Source organism: Acanthopagrus latus, chromosome 5 (genome assembly GCF_904848185.1).
Source record: "Acanthopagrus latus isolate v.2019 chromosome 5, fAcaLat1.1, whole genome shotgun sequence".
Lineage (NCBI taxonomy): Eukaryota > Metazoa > Chordata > Actinopteri > Spariformes > Sparidae > Acanthopagrus > Acanthopagrus latus.
Window position 1 is genome coordinate 30,936,295 of NC_051043.1, and position 17,128 is coordinate 30,953,422.

At 46.7% G+C, this 17,128-nt stretch overlaps 2 protein-coding genes across 6 annotated transcripts in view; one reads left to right on the forward strand and one right to left on the reverse strand.

The window, feature by feature from the left end:
• Positions 1–698, reverse strand: part of LOC119019369 (bile salt-activated lipase-like) — a 7,338-nt gene extending 6,640 nt beyond the window's left edge. The window contains exon 1 of the mRNA XM_037097869.1: positions 620–698. Within this exon, the coding sequence (XP_036953764.1) occupies positions 620–679 (60 nt within the window). The 5' untranslated portion in view covers positions 680–698. The remainder of the gene's footprint in view (positions 1–619) is intronic.
• Positions 38–16,162, forward strand: tsc1a (TSC complex subunit 1a). 5 transcript variants are annotated; one of them, XM_037097864.1, is made up of 22 exons: positions 38–780; positions 2,788–2,905; positions 3,044–3,147; positions 3,231–3,383; positions 4,035–4,179; positions 4,524–4,678; positions 6,528–6,601; positions 6,792–6,991; positions 7,113–7,177; positions 7,330–7,441; positions 7,557–7,648; positions 7,728–7,824; positions 7,903–8,204; positions 8,736–8,887; positions 9,265–9,335; positions 11,073–11,239; positions 11,317–11,499; positions 11,602–11,712; positions 12,088–12,210; positions 12,401–12,654; positions 13,383–13,523; positions 13,604–16,162. In XM_037097864.1, the coding sequence occupies exons 1-22, from the start codon at positions 730–732 to the stop codon at positions 14,106–14,108; spliced, it is 3,375 nt and encodes a 1,124-aa protein (XP_036953759.1). In that variant the 5' UTR covers positions 38–729; the 3' UTR covers positions 14,109–16,162. The 5 variants fall into 5 exon arrangements, with proteins under 5 accessions (XP_036953759.1, XP_036953761.1, XP_036953760.1 ...); XM_037097866.1 differs by having other exon boundaries at positions 715–780; positions 12,467–12,654; XM_037097865.1 differs by having other exon boundaries at positions 715–780; positions 9,265–9,308.
• Positions 16,163–17,128: the final 966 nt, after the last annotated feature.

A 17,128-nucleotide genomic window follows, 5' to 3' on the forward strand; every position in this document is an offset into this window, starting at 1 on the left:
AACCAGTCCGGACCAGCACTAACTATGTGGTTTGAGAATTGGACTGAGCAGAACAAGAATCAAACCCGAGTCCTGGAGGGCTGGTGACACTGAACACTGAGCTCCCGCTGAATGAACACTCAGATATCTCAGGTGTTGTGACTCAGTGGTATTTTGTTCTCAGTGTTGTGTGAAGTCACAGCACTTTGAATGTCTTTAGTCATCTGATTTATGTTTTTATTGTATTTATGTTTTTTGCTGCCATGTTGTAAGACTGAGGCTAGCCTGGGTGAGTGGAGACACAACAGCTGCCTGTGTTACACTCTGCTTTACGGAGACAGTGAATGCAGCACGAAGGAGCGACACATTGAGCTTTGACACAAGCTGATGTGAGCCTCCGAGTTTGTGTTATAATCTTTATATTTCTGTGTGCTCATTAAACCTCCTGAAGCTCCTGAAATCTTTTGGAACAGGAGGTTTTAAAGATTTACATCTTCAGGATTAATCAGTTAGCCACAGACAGGAAGTCAGGCTGAAGTGTCAGATGGACCACCGTGAACATCTGATGACTGTAAAAAATACAGAATATCATCACAGTAAAACTTTAATGATCTGAAGCTGTAATGAAGTCATCACTCACCTTGGCAGCTGAAGCTGAGTTCAGCCCGACTCCAAACAGAACCACCAATAACAGCATCATCACCTGTCTGTCTGTCTGTCTGCAGGCTCACCTGCTGTATTTATACTCTGATGAAACCTCTTATCTCCTACAGCTGTGCTGGAGGCAGCTCAGCTTTAAAGGTGCAGTCCAACACTGTTCTCTGTTCAGACGGACAGCAGCATGTCTGTGTGCTGGAGTCAGCACAGGCTTAGCTTAGCTTAGATTAGCTGATCTGAGCTTTCACCCTGACTTCGCTTCATGGAGAACTTACATTTTGATACACATCAGACTGTTCTCATTCACAGACACCAATCAGCTAAATACAGCTGAGTTTATTTATCATGGTCTAAACATTATTCCCTGAGATATTTAAAACAATGCAGAATAACATCCTCTCTCACAATGTTAAAGGAAGTGATTGGGTCTGACTGTTTATCAGCACCAAAACTTAATGAGGTCTATTCTGGGCTGAGACTCGTCCTCCATGCAAGTCTGATGGAAATCTGTGCAGGAGTTTCTGCGTAATCCTGCTGACAAACCAAAAAGCAATCAACAAACAAACAACAAACAAACAAATGGACGCAGGTGAAAACATCTCCGTCTTGATGGAGGCAGTAAAGGAATTCGAGACAGTGTGTGTGAAAAACAACAGGGTGGAGCGTCACTGTGTTGTTTGATCTTTGGGTTTAACTGACCTCATCTTTCAGGTGACAGGTGCTGAGAACATACACAGCTGCTGCTCACATACACACACACACACACACACACACACACACACACACACACACACACACACACACACACACCTGCTGGAAATAAAGCATAGGCAGCACTAAAACACAACATATGCTGGTCTTGCTGGTGACCAGTTACACACACACACACACACACACACACACACACACACACACACACACACACACTTTAAAAACTAAAGATTTATATTAGATACAATCTGATGATAACTGAACACAGCTGTCTGTCGTCAAACATTACTGCAGCAGTAAACGAACATCTTCTCTGATGTCGTGTGTTCTCGGTGGAAGCTCGTTTTTCCCATTCTTTCGTCCCGTTCTGAACGCTTCCTGGCGTTGATTGACAGCTGCAGGGTGTCAGGTTACAGTGGTGGGCGGGGCTTGGTGTTGCTCAATATGGCTGCGCCCTGCTCGGATCAACAGGTCTGAAGGTAACCGACTTCTGTCGAGTTCAACTTTATTCTGGTCGGTTACTGATCACTTACATTAACTGTCTGTTTGTGTCGGAGCACCGGAAGTCACCGAACAGCTTTAGGCGGGAAGGTGACGCTGTCAGCTGTTAGCTAACATGCTAAAGTCCAGAGCACACAGCAGACTGACAGCTCAGCTGTTAGCATGGTAGCCTGTTAGCTGCTGTAAAGTCAGTGTGAGCACAGTGCTACGGTAACGTGACAGAAAATAGTTAATATGCTAACTGTTAGCTTCAGTCTGAGCTCTCAGTGTATACACGAAATGACTGCAAATGTGACGTCACAGTAATGTTATTACATAACAGCAGTGACGTCAGAGAGAGAGGTTACAGGACAGTTAGTACTCACACACACAGAATACTGCAGCTGTGTACACTCACACAGTACAGAGGAGAGTACATGTAGTAGTACCACAGTACTGCATTCTAACTGTTCTCGGTCAGAGTACACAAGTGTAGTTAATTATACTGTAGTCTCAACTGTTAGTTGTATATATTATGTATATAATTACAATGGGAATCTGCAGATAACGATGTCTCACTCTGATCAATTTATGAAGACCAACAAACTGAATTAAGGTTGCAGTGACATCATCAGTGACATCATGGCTACTCTTGTCTGACCATCACAAGATGTCAGCTCAGAAAAGACACATGAGGCAACAGACTTATTATTTTGAAGCACTTTTATTTTTTATACTAAAATAATAGTCCACCAGCTCGTCCAATCAGCTGCTGACACTGTTGTGTGACTTCAGACAACGTCATCCTCATAAAGTCGGGGTCGATCCATTTGCCTCAGAGCTACAACCAGGATTTAAAATCACCCTCATCTGAAGCTGCACCTATTGATTACTTCATACAGTACTGATCAGCTGATGGTTCTCTTCAGTATCATCAGAAAACTGTGTGTGTGTCTCCAGGTGTTCATCATGTCCAGGGAGCAGGTGAGTATCAGTGAGCTCCTGCTCTCATTGGACAGTTCAGAGCTGCAGGAGGCGGAGCAAGTCAGAGCAGTCGTCAACCAGCAGCTATGTACAGGTGAGTCCACCTGTCTGTCTCAACCTGTCTGTCTCACGTGAATTGCAGTGTATTGTGGGTAATCAGTGATAGTGTGGTTAGGGCGCCCAGGCGCCACCTTGTGGCCGTCATGATGATGACCTGTAGTTTCTCCTGCAGACAGAGGAGGCGCTGTCCTCTCCTCTCTGGTGGAGTATTACCTGGACTCCTCCTCCTCTCAGGTGGTGCTGCTCCTGTCCTCCATCAGAGAGCCTCATCACAAGGTCAGCTGACTGTCAGGTAACACAGAGTGAAGTCTGATTATTGATTATATATTGATTATCAACCTGATGTTCCTGTCTGTCAGACTCTGCTAGAGAAGCTCAATGAGTCTCTGAGCAGACCTGGATCCAGACCGGCTGCTCTGACTCTGCTGGGTCACCTGATCAGGAAGCAGCCGCCCTGGGTTCATCACATCAGTCGCTCGCCACTGCTGCCCTCGCTGCTGCGCTGCCTCAAGGTACCAGTACTACCTTGCAGTACTAATACTACCTCACAGTACTAATATTGCCTCACAGTACGAATACCTCATGATAATACTAAAACACACTAACACACTGCAGGGGACAGAATTACAGGTTGTTTCAGGTATTGTCAGTTGCAGTTTCTTACATTTGTCCAGAATGAACCCTCCTCAAAAACAAATCCGTAAACGCTAAGCAAATGCTTTGGTCCCACTCGACTTAGAATAAGTACAGTTGTCACAAGAGAGAAACCACGACATCAAAGAAATACAGAAACAATCGTCCAGCCATCATCTGAGGATTGTAGCTGCTGCTCATCAAAGATACATTATGTGCTGTGATTGAAGTGCTGGTCTGTGTAATCTGACGTTGATAATTGAAATTTAATTGATTGCTCGTTTTGATGGTTTTCAAAAAAAATTTGAATCAATTTTCTAAGTGATGGGGTGCCGTTTAGCCCAGCTGGTAGAGCAGCGTCCCATGCACAGAGGCTTGGTCCTCACTGCAGCAGCCCCGGGTTCGAGTCCCGGCCCGGGGCCCTCCGCTGCATGTCGCCCCCCGTCATCCTGTTACCTGTCATCTCTGAAGCTGTCCTGTCAATAACAACATGGGCCAAAGCTAAAAAAAATCTTGTATTGTCTCCTCAGACGGACACCGACGTGGTGGTCCTGATCACTGGAGTCCTGGTCCTCATCACTCTGTTACCCATGATCCCTCAGGCTGGGAAACAACACATCTATGACTTCTTCGACGTGTTCGGACGCCTCGCCTCCTGGAGCTACAGAAACCCTGGTGATGATGAGTAAACTGATGAAATATCAGCAGAATAATCAATAATGAAAGTAGTTGATGAGGAGAAGGAACCGCAGATGGATCTTTGGAAGAAGAGACGTTGAAGCGTCAGAGATTCTGCAGAATCAGAACTCATTTTGTTTTTGAGAAACTTTTTTTTTCATTGTCTGATGAAAAACTTCCTCAGTGATAAAATAAAGGATTAATATTCAGTATTGGATTTTAAATTAAAGAAGTTGAACCCGTGTCCATCAGATTGAGACTTAAATGCCTGAAAATATGAAAAGATATCAGAACACTGCAGATCTGACTGCTCTCTCCTGATTGGCTGTGTTCTCCCGCAGGTCATGTCCCAGTGGCTCACCTGGTCCACCTCCATGCAGGTGTGTACTCTCTGTTCCACCGTCTGTACGGGATGTTCCCCTGTAACTTCATCTCCTACCTGAGGCTGCACTACAGCATGAAGGAGAACCTGGACACATTCCAGGAGGTCGTCAAGGTCAGTACAGACCAGCACAGACCAGCACAGACCAGTACAGACCAGCACAGTCCAGTACAGACCAGCACAGTCCAGTACAGACCAGCACAGACCAGCACAGACCAGCACAGTCCAGTACAGACCAGCACAGTCCAGTACAGACCAGCACAGACCAGCACAGGCCAGCACAGACCAGCACAGACCAGTACAGACCAGCACAGACCAGTACAGACTAGCACAGACCAGCACAGACCAGTACAGACCAGCACAGACCAGCACAGATCAGTACAGACCAGAACAGATCAGAACAGATCAGCACAGACCAGTACAGATCAGTACAGACCAGAACAGATCAGCACAGACCAGTACAGATCAGCACAGACCATCACAGTCCAGTACAGACCAGCACAGACCAGCACAGACCAGTACAGATCAGTACAGACCAGAACAGGCCAGAACAGATCAGCACAGACCAGCACAGACCAGTACAGACCAGAACAGATCAGCACAGACCAGTACAGATCAGCACAGACCATCACAGTCCAGTACAGACCAGAACAGATCAGCACAGACCAGTACAGACCAGTACAGATCAGTACAGACCAGAACAGATCAGCACAGACCAGTACAGATCAGCACAGACCATCACAGTCCAGTACAGACCAGCACAGACCAGCACAGACCAGTACAGATCAGCACAGACCAGTACAGACCAGCACAGGCCAGCACAGGCCAGCACAGACCAGTACAGATCAGCACAGACCAGCACAGTCCAGTACAGACCAGAACAGATCAGCACAGACCAGTACAGACCAGTACAGATCAGTACAGACCAGAACAGATCAGCACAGACCAGTACAGATCAGTACAGACCAGAACAGATCAGCACAGACCAGTACAGATCAGCACAGACCATCACAGTCCAGTACAGACCAGCACAGACCAGTACAGATCAGCACAGACCAGTACAGACCAGCACAGGCCAGCACAGGCCAGCACAGACCAGTACAGATCAGCACAGACCAGCACAGACCAGTACAGGCCAGCACAGACCAGCATAGGCCAGTACAGACCAGTACAGATCAGCACAGACCAGCACAGACCAGTACAGGCCAGCACAGACCAGTACAGACCAGCACAGACCAGTACAGACCAGCACAGACCAGTACAGACCAGCACAGACCAGTACAGGCCAGCACAGACCAGCATAGGCCAGTACAGACCAGTACAGATCAGCACAGACCAGCACAGACCAGTACAGGCCAGCACAGACCAGCACAGGCCAGTACAGACCAGTACAGACCAGCACAGACCAGTACAGACCAGTACAGACCAGTACAGACCAGCACAGACCAGTACAGACCAGCACAGACCAGTACAGACCAGCACAGACCAGTACAGGCCATTACAGTCCAGTACAGTCCAGCGTTCAGCTCCCTGTGAGCAGAGAACATGTGACGACATGGAAACAGATGCAGAGTAAAGACTTGGGCTCAGGTTGCAGCTCACTGACTCCATGACTGTAGTACACTTCTTGGTGACATCCCTCAAAGCATTGTGGGAACTGTAGTTCCAACAAGTAATCAAACAGAAAACACTGGATGTGAACTCGGAGGGAAAATGTTGCTATGTGTAGTATTTACACCGTGACCCACCAAAGCTAAACTTTAGTTTCAGCTCAACATTAATGTGAAGCTCTGCGACTGGCTGCTTGGTAGTGAAGTGCACCCTGGGAGTTGTAGTTGACATCCCTGCTACCAGTTCTTAGTACTCTCCAGCTCTAAAGAACTTAAGAGGACCTGAAACTTAACTCTGAGGACCCAAAACATCAACCTGAGGATTACATTTATTCTGTCTGTCTGTCTCGCAGCCCATGTTGGAGCATGTCAGGGTTCACCCAGAGCTGGTCACAGGGACTCAGGACTGTGAACTGGACCCGACCAGGTGAGTCTACAGGACACAAACAGAAGCTGGTAAAGAGGATGTAGCCCCAGATCAAACATGGCCCTTCAAAATAAAATATATAAACACACACACACTAACATCAGAGTTGATTCCTGTGTTGTTAAACCTGAAAGAACACACACAGTATGTTTATTGTGAAAGGGTTAACCTGACTTCCTGTCTCTGTCAGGTGGAGGTGTTATGAGGTCCATGACATTGTGATAGAGTGCTCTCGCGTGTCTCTGGATCCTCTGGAGTCGTCCTTTGAGGAGGAGATCTACTCCTCCCTCAGAGAGCCTCCTCCCTCCCCCTCCCCCTCCCCCGGACCTCCCTCACTGTCCTCCCCCCTCCCCCAGCTCATCCTCCCCTCAGAGAGTGTCAGCAGCTCAGGTCAGTGACCTCTGACCTCTGATGAAACACTTTCAATACATTTTTAGAGAATCAAATGTTTTCTGTGTTTAAACAATTCAAACTGAATTAAAACTGTCATGTGTAAATTAATTAATGACAGGAAGTTCAGTCTGTCCTCCATCTGGAGGTCTGAGTCAGCTGACCCTCAACAGCTCCTACATGCAGGTCAGGTTACTCCTCCCTCCTTCCTCCCTCCTTCCTTCATTCCCTCCTTCATTCCTTTCTGCTTTCCTTCATTCTTTCTTTATTTCCTTTCTTCCCTGATTCCTTCCTTCCTTTCTTCTTTGATTCCTCTGCTGACAAGTGTTTGTGTTCAGGCTGATGATGTCACATGGAGCCCCTCCTCACATTGCGGTTTGTCGACGCCCCCTCCTGAGCCTGCTGCTACAGGCTCCGCCCACACACTGAGCAGGACTGCCTCCATCTCAGGTGAGACATTTTGAGACGCTGTGACACACTGTGAGACATGTTGTTAACACGTAATGATCCTGATTAATATCCCTGCCTGTGTGTGTGTGTGTGTGTGTGTGTGTGTAAACTCCAGGTGTGAAATGTCCCTCCTCAGCCACCGTCCCAGTGACGTCACTGACTGAAGAGATCCAAGATGGCGCTTTGACTCCTGACAACAACAACCAGGTGAGATCAAGACTGCATCTCCGCTCCCTTCTCTTCACTGCAAGGCTTTTATTTTGAAGGAGTCTATCTTTTCCTGCAGGTGAAGCCGGTCCCAGATCTTGACAGGTCATCCTCCTTCCAGCCAATCACAGAGAAGGAGGGAGGAGGGCAGAGTGATGTCATCGTCCACAGTGAAGGTGAGATGATCCAGAAATGATCTGAACTTGACAACCATCTTCTTCACCCACATCTCATGTTCCTCTGTCTCCCTCCAGAGGTCGCCTCCCAGCAGCCCCCCTCCTCCTCCACCTCCTCCACCTCCTCCACCTCCTCCTCCCAGCCCATCCTCCTCACCTCCACCCCGTGTCGTGATGAGGCCTCGTCAGGTCCGGTCCTCCGCCCTCCTCCCTGCTCCATCTCTCTCTGCTTCACCCCCCCTAACCCCTTCACAGAGAACGGAGGCTCCATCCTGTTTGGCTCCGCCTACACAGAGCAGAGCCTCACCCCTTCGTATGAGCACCTGTTTGAGCTGGCCCTGCCCCGAGCCGCCACGTTCTTCATCGGGAAGATGACGAAGGTAATCTGTTGGTGGAACACGAGAAGGTTTTCAGACCACAGACGTGATGTTTGTCCGTCACGTTCCACAGAATCTGATCTGTTGGGCTGAAAACTGTCTTTGATCAGAGTTAAAGCGATTTGAAGAAAGAGTTCTTCCTGCCAGGCTCGTCGGATCAGAATCTCTTCCTGATGTTTGATAGAAAACAAAGAATCTGAACAGCGTTCTTGTCATCAGACCTTCATCACTTTATGATTCTTTGAGAGGTTTAACCATATTTTCTCAACACGCCTCTTTTTATAAAAGAGTGTAACAAACTGACAACCGAAAATATCCTAATTCTCTTAATTAAACCATAAACAGTCAAACCAACAATGTGTTTATTATAATGATTCCTTCATTTGTTTCTTGACTAATAACATCTAGTTCTAGTTAAAGCCTCAAAGTTCAGCCTCAAAGTTCAGTTCAAACAAGGTCACAGAGGAACAAAGAGAACTGAAGCTGCTGTAGATTATTGATTGATCCTTTGGTTGGTGTTGGTTTGTGCTGCAGGAGATGCTGGAGAGAGCAGCAGGTGAGCAGAAGGAGGGAGGAGGAGGAGAGAGGGAGGACAGGGAGGAGGAGCACACCTCTGTTTCTCCTCTGGAGGTTTTGGACCAGCTGATCGTCCACGGACATGAAGCCCACGAAGGCCTCAGCAGGAGGTGAGACGGTTACCATGGAGAGCTATCAAGCTATCAAAGCTAATAAGCTAGCTTAACGAATTTGGAAGGATCATTCTTAACAGGCTAATTAGTGAAACAAGTTTTTAACGATGTCACAGTAAATAACTTGACACACACAAGCTTTACAACAGGAATATTAACATGAATGTCAACGGTGACTTCTGCAGCGCTAACGACAGCAGAGACACAGGTGAGAGTGGGCGGAGACTCACCTGTGATTTCAGAACAAAACTCCAAAATAAAAGTCTCTGAACCTGAAGTATTTTGAGAAAACAGGGTGAAGATGTTCTGCTACACATTTCTCTCAACACCAGAGCTAATAGTGAGAATGTGTGTGTGTGTGTGTGTGTGTGCAGGTTGTCAGCAGTGAATAAGTCGATGGATCGGAGTCATTTTGGAGGTAAACATCAGAGCATGAAAACCAAAGGTACCTGGAACTAACACTAACCCCTCGATTCCACCAGATACGTGTCCGGTCCGGCTCCGGTCCAGCTCCGGTCAGGCTCCGGTCAGCACAGAGCAGACAGGAAGTCACACACAGAAACAACAACATGACATCCAGATAATTTTCAAAATAGAACCAAGACGATGGAGCAAATCTGTACCGGAGCTGGAACGCAACGGACATGCATCCAGTGGAATCTTAAGAGTCAGACTCACCTCACTAACCTGATTCATTGATATGGACTGACTGATTGATTGATTGATTTGTTGATAGAGTAAATGAATGTGTTCATGTGTTGACCTGAGACTGACTGTGCAGCCACACCAACTCTTCACATCACATCAACACCTGGATGAGTTAATGTCACATGCTTCTTGTTGTCTCACCATTATGTTGTTCAATTCCACCATATTCTCTATGCTAACATTAGCATTTAGCTCAGCATGCAGCCGAGGGGGAGGACGAACCCTCTCCATGTTTCAGGACTGTGACAGACCTGTGAGACTTTAATAACTGTCTCTAACCGGACTAACAGACTGATCCCACCTGCTCCTCGTTGTCACATCTGTCCAGGCTGAAACATCTCGACAGCTGATCGATGAATCATCGTTACATCTGGTTCAGATATCGTTCCTCAGAGGAAACACTCTGATGACAGCTTCTCTTAAATAGCACTACTGAGTACGAGGAGGAATCTCAGATGTGTTTTTAAAAAGGAAATAAGTTGAATAAAAAACTTTGTTAATTCTGTTAAAATACTGCAGAATGTCATTTAAATACTTAAATATAACTTAAAGTGAGTTTTATCCGTCCTCTAATATTTCAGTTCAGGCTGCGACGTGGTCACATTCGTCCACGTCAGCATAGAAATCCACCACTGTGTTCGAGCTAAACTCCCTCTGTGATGATGAGACAGGCAGTGAATGTAGAATGAGACGTGGTTCCAAACGGGGAGTATGAGGAAGAGAGGGCGGAGCAGGATGAGAACATCTGATGTTAGCAAGCAGCAGAGCAGCTGGATACAGTCTGCACATGCTACCATACTGAACGTCAGTCATAATGTCGGTACATGGAGAGGTTTGATTAGCAGATCTAAGATGTGACAGTCAGTGTTTTGCGCATTTGATTACGCAGAAATCAAATTACAACAAAGTGCATGAGCAGCTGAAGAGCGTTCCTTTCTCCAGTCTGCTCCAGTCTGACACACTTTAAGGCGCCTTCATCTGCAGTCTGCAGCAGTCGTCCACTCGCCGTCCCCGCAGCTGCAGTTCAGCCACTTTACCAGCCAACTTGAAGACAGTTGTCCATCTCCCTCTTCTTCCGTCTCATCATTGAACCTTTTCCTTTTTTCTCCGAAGACGTTTGTTTTCCAGTAATCTCAGCTATCTTGTGGGCTTATTATTTAGGGTACCGTGACTGAAACAGGTTTGTGTCAAGCGCGCCAAGAGGAACAGACGGATGTTGTTAAAAGAGAATCTGTTTTTCGTCAATATAACAGAAATAAAATGATGTATTTATTCTTTCTCTGCGGCCCGGTACCAAACGACCCACAGAGCGGTACCAGTCCGCGGCCTGGTGGTTGGGGACCACTGAGATAGAACAAAGAGCTGCTGCAGACACACACATTCAAGAACTGTGGTGTGTGTGTGTGTGTGTGTGTGTGTGTGTGTGTGTGTGTTTGTGTGTGTGTGTGTGTGTGTGTGTGTGCGCGTGTATCAGGCCCCACCCAGGGGGAGGAGCTTCAGTCTCTGAGGAGTCAGCTGTTACTGGTCCATAGTCAGCTGCAGTACGAACGATTCAAACGACAACAACACGCCATGAGAAACCGCCGCCTGCTGCGGAGGATCATCAACGCCACCACGCTGGAGGAGCACAGCGTTGCCATGGTAACACATACATGTAAATACACATGGAAACACTGAGTTATGATTGCAAAGGATTCATTTTGTTTCGTTGTTTGCAGAAGGGTCAGCTGGGCGTTCAGGACGAGGAGATTCGATCTCTGAAGACAAGTCTGCTGGAAGAACAGAGGAGATACACACAGCTGCAGCACGACACACACACACACACCGAGCAGCTGCACACACACATCCAACAACTGCTGCTGCAGCGCCAGGACGAGCAGAGAGACAGCCAGAGACTGAAGGTACACAACAGTACTACACACTGACACACACAAGTAATGTTAATAATCCCGTGTTGTGATTGGCCATTTTAAACCCTCCTGTGTTGTGATTGGGTGTTTCAGAGCGAGCTTCAGGAGTGTCAGAGCAGGTTGAGGGATCTGGAGGCGGAGCTTCAGAAAGCCAATAACAAGGCTTACAATGCAGAACATCAGTTAACACAGCTGTCACTCAAGGTGAGGCGCGCTCCTATTGGCTGGTGTCATTTAAAGGTGCAGTACGGAGAGTGAGAAGGATCACTGACATCTCTGTACTGTGCTGCAGAGATATCAACTGTAGTTAGCATGATAACCAGCTAACTAGCTAACAGCAACTAGTTAGCAGCAGTTAGTGGATACGCTGATGCCCCCTTATATTTGGAGTCCGAATTACACAGCTGGTAAAATCTTATGTATGGCACCTTTAATGTTTCCTGTTGATAAGTGTTGATAGTGTAAATAGTGTCAAATTAAAACTGTAGACAAAGTAATGAAAACATCTGCTGTAGTTTTATTCTAACTATTGATACGTTCATGTCAGATATGCATCAGATACATTGATCTGTGTTGCAGCTGTGCAGCAGTGAGCAGCTGCAGCAGCAGATCTTCCTGTTGAACCAGCAGCTCGTCCTGCTCAGAGACACGAACAGAGGCCTGACCGAACAGCTGGAGGGAGCAGAGACACACTGCTGCACTGTGAGCGGGCACACACACACACACACACATCCTGGTAGCTGTATGAAGTGTAGATGTCCAAGTTTAAGACGTGCACCTGAATGCACCAGATGGATGGATGAGCGTGTTGTCGCTGACGGCTCATGTCGTGTTGTCATTTTTCGAGTTGAACTCTAAAATGAAGATGATTGTGTTATCGTCTGACTGACAGCTGACTGGTGTTGAGTTCAGGGACCCATTCTTCACCACACTGAGCTGTGTGTGTCCATGTCTCCAGGAGGCATCCATGCTGCAGTGCAGTGTGGGTAAGGACTACCAGCGACTTAAGGACAGTGATGTCCTGCAGAGACAGAGGCTGGAAGCAGCCAATCACAGGATAGCAGAGCTGGAGAACCAGCTGGCCAAGAAAGACCAGCTGATCCTGGACCAGAAGGAGCTTCTGGAGGACACGAAGGCCCAGAGCAGGTCAGAGGCTGTTAACTGTTGGTCAGGCAGACAGGTGGCATCAGGCTGATCAGACACATGTAATCCCAGATTTCCACTGGATACGTCTCCGCTGCGTTATGGCTCCGATCCGGTTTTGCTCCACCGTCCAGCAATACCCACCAGTTGCGGTTTCAGTCTGCCATGGTGCAGTACGGTAAACAGCTGGCATCGCGAGGCCGAGGAGTTCCCATGATAATCACATGATCACTCGCGACCGCAGTCATAGGTCTGTATTAATAAAAACAACAACAGGAAGTGTTCCTGACTGAAGGATCAGCAGAAGAGCTTGTATTTGTCTCTTTTTTGAGATTTGTGTGCTGGTGTCAACACGGAGTGTTTTATTTTGAAAAGTAACCAGATGTTGTTTGTTATTTCGGCGCTTGACTTCCTGTCTGCTCGCTGCTAAATTCAGCTGAATTGCTGCGTCGTGCTCCGACATCCGGGTTCCGGACTGCCGGAGCTGGACAGAGCAGATACACAGTGCAGCGGACCTGGTGGGGATTAACACATTAAATCTATCAGCTCCTCTGGCATGGCGGAGACGTAACGCAGCAGAGACGTATCCAGTGGAAGTTAGGGGTAAGAACTGATCCCTGATCAGGCAGCCAATCAGACTCCTCCGTCCTGATCTGATCCTGTAAACAGGAAAAGAGATAACCAGGTTTCCTCTGTGTGTGTGTGCGTGTGTGTATGTGTGTGTGTGTCAGGGCGGAGCTGGCGGCCTGTGACAGTCGCTGTGTCGCTCTGAGGAGACTCACTCAGTCGCTTCAGACGGAGATGCTTCACCTGTACAGTCAGATCCAGCTGGACTCTCACACACACAGCCGGCCTCAGGACGTCTGCGGCAGGTACACCGGTCTGAATGATGTCACAGGGGTCTGAACCAATCAGAACACAGCTGTAATCATATCATCTCTCTCGCCCTCAGGTCAAATGGCAGCAGCTTCTCTTTACCTGCTCCTCTGGGTGGTCACATGCCCCGCCCCCCCTCTTCTTCTTCTGTTGGTATATTAAACGGAGGTGTGGACACCCTCTCCACCTCCCCCCTGCACCTCCCCTCCTGCTCCTCCTCCCCTCTCTCCCTCTCACCCATCGACTCCCCCCTGGCCGTTGGCTCCTTCCTGGAGCAGCGTGCACGACAGCTGTTCAGACCAACCAATCACAGCCAGGAGGAGGAGGGGCAACAGGAAGGGGAGGAGCAAGAGGAAGAGGAGCAGGAGGATGAGGATGAGGAGGCCCAGCCAGAGAGTCCTCCTCTGGGTCAGGAAGCAGAGGAGTCCACCCTCCTCACAGGGAGTCCTCAGATGGAGCCTCAGACCCGGACTTCAGCCTCTGGACCTTCAGCGCCCCCTGCTGACCTGACGCTCGCTGTCCGACGGAGAAGACATGAACTGAGCATCATGGACTACGATGAGACGCTGCCAGAGTACTGAGGGAGGGAAAGAAGAGATGCTCCAGGTGTTAGCAGGCTACAGACTCGCCACGCTGACCTCCACCGTCTGATCTGAACACATCAGGACCTTCAGTCACCCTTCACAAGGCTAATCATAAACTGTATTAATACACAGCTGCAGATCACCTTCTAACTGAACCCTCGAGCTTCAGGAATGTCATTCAGAACACAGCTGTTGAGAATGATAACCCTGACAGCCACTGTAGCATGTTACGCTTCAGTTAGCTTACAAGCTAACTCATTTGTTGCTGAGAATGTCTTAAGTTGTTTTAGCTTAAACAATGAATTCAGAAATATGCTGCTAATGACCTAATGAGCAGTTAGCTCACAGGCTGTTACACACTATGTGTAACAAAAAAATTGAATAAGTTAATGTTATCCAGATTGACGAATCAAAATGACTAGTATGACTAGCATTACTAGCTTAATTTAACCAGTGCCATTAAACACTGCAGTGGCCTCGATTCAGCCAACAATTGATTTGATATAATTAATGGACGAAAACAGCAAATTCACCAAGATGATAAACTCAACTATTTGTCTTAAATGATTAGACTATAGAGCCGAGACTATACAGCTGTACGAAGTTCAGCACATCAGAGCAGCTAAATGCTGCTAACCTAATCAATAGTTTCATGAATGCATTTAAACAACTCTGTAAAGAAGTCAAGATCGACCTTCTAGATCAGCCAAGCCTACGTTAGCCTGTTAGCTCACAAGCACGAGGCATTTTGGGGATAGGAATAAAAATAGACTTTACCTCAGAAAAAGAAGTTTAGATATGAATACCTGTCTGATTAATTAACAATCTTAACATTAACAATCTATTTTTCTCTATCTGTGAAGGAAATGAGTTCTCAGCTGCGACTGAAGGTCCTGACGTTAAAGATTCACAGTTGGTTTCCTGTCTGCAGAGAAACTTATTAAAGCCAAAAATAAGTTAAGAAGCTAACAGCAGCTGTGCTAATCATGCGCTGTTAGCTGTAGCTTCTAACTGCCTTACTTTTGCCCACAATAATGTGTTTTTCTACTTTGCAGCTAGCCATGTGGCTAATCTGTCAAACACATCATCAGATGACACGCCAGCATCAGAACACTAGCTATCTTCCTCAGGATCTTCATCAGTTGATGAGCAACCTTATTGATTATTCCCAATTAAATTTTCTTTTTGTCCTACAGAGGCAGCAGATTCAGCTTTGCACCGTCATATCTGACATATTAACATTTTAAAGTAGTAGTTTTATAAGTATTTGTGGCTAACATGTTAGCAAACAGCTGCTGACTCCGAACACTATTGTGGGGTTCCTCAGGGGTCTATTCTCGGTCCTTCATAATTTGAATTTTCATAAAACATGCCAATGTATTTGTCTGTCAACCTTCAGGCCTCTTCTTCTTTCCCACATTCATTTCTGAAGTGTGAACCCAACATTCAGCCGCTGAGATCCCAAAAACCTGCAGTCACCAGCCTATATCCTGTACTGACTGAACGATAAACTAACATAAATTAACTTTCATTGGAGAAAACATCCCCTCGGGTCTGCTCATCCTTCCAGAGTCAGACTCATGTCTGTCCGACCAGGATGTGTTCAGTCTCGCTAACATTTAGAAAAATACTGTGTAAACCTGCAGCTTTCTATCTTTATGCTAAGCTTGGCTAACTGTGTTCTGACTGCAGCCCTGTAGTGACAGAGATACCTGACTGAGATTTCTCTATAGACCTCACTCTCAGAAACAAAGAGTCACTGAGCAGGATCAGTGTGAGTTCAGGATGTGAAGTTTACAGTGACAGACAGACCAAAGACTTCCTCTGAGTCCAGCTGATTACAGCTGAATGACTCTTGACGATCTCAGGGTCATTTGTCTTTTCTCCCTGGTGATCAGCAGCTCTGCAGCTCCTCCTCAGTGCTTCTGCTCGGTTTGTTTCAGAGCTCTGCTGTCCGGAAACATCCAAATCATCTGTGTTTGTATCACAGGCCTGAAGAGACCAATGTCAAACTGTGAACACTAGAAATAAAGACGTGTGAAACCTCCAGAGCTTCGTCTCCACTGTGTCCTCTGTCCAGTTTCACTCTGTGTTCAGTCAGGCTTTCTACAGCTGCTAGTAAAACAAGTTTACACAATATTGTTGATTTTGGGTATTAATTATATAACATTTCAACAACAACTACATTCAAATCCTACATCAGTGAAAGTGCAGAGGTATTGTCAGCTTCATGTAGTAAAATGAGGTCAGCAGTTCCTGGAGGTCAGTAAGTCCCTCTGAGGGGACTCCAGAAGCATCTGAGGGGTGAAGTCAATGTTAGCTGGATCCTGGACAGACATCTGCCTCCCAGAACCTGAAGGCTGATCAATAAAGTACCTGAAGTTTGTTTGATTTACACAAAATCTGAGTTCTTCATGCTGATTTCATGATATTAGAGGCAGTTGTGATAAACAAATGATGATGATTTCAATTAGCACACTTAGATTGTTAATGTGTTCTGTACTTACTGTGTAAATATATTTAAATAAGATAATGACTTTTTCTTTCAGTAGCCTCCATGTCAAGTGATCTACTGAGTCAAAAGCAACACTAATGTATGTAGAGTCACATGACATGGAAGCTACTGAAAAGACATGCTGAATTGTCTTTTCTTTTTAATTCATATAAAATAAAAGAAGCTGTAAAATCCAATAAAACAAGATGAGTCCAGTTGTCCCACTCAGTAGCCTGTCCTCACCGTCCTCTGTGTGAAAGTCTTGGAGGCAGCGAGGTCAAATTCCTGCCTCCAGAGGTGAAATCAGAGGTGAACCGAACCAGTGAATGGATAAACCGGCAGTGGGCGAGTCAGTCTGACAGTCTGATAACTACACAGGTCCTTCACTCAACTACATACTGAGAAATGTCCCACAAAGCAACATTACAGAACCAAACAACAGTAACGTCTTTGGCAACTTATGAGAAAAACAAAACTGCAGATATACGTGGAGAAGCGTCTGTCTGAACAACAGCCTCCGTCC

Coding starts and splice junctions, on each gene's coding strand:
- tsc1a (XM_037097864.1), top strand. CDS start 730: ATGAAACCTCTTATCTCCTACAGCTGTGCTGGAGGCAGCTCAGCTTTA. Junction 6,602..6,791: donor TGTGAACTGGACCCGACCAG/GTGAGTCTACAG, acceptor TGTCTCTGTCAG/GTGGAGGTGTTATGAGGTCC. Junction 8,888..9,264: donor CACGAAGGCCTCAGCAGGAG/GTGAGACGGTTA, acceptor GTGTGTGTGCAG/GTTGTCAGCAGTGAATAAGT.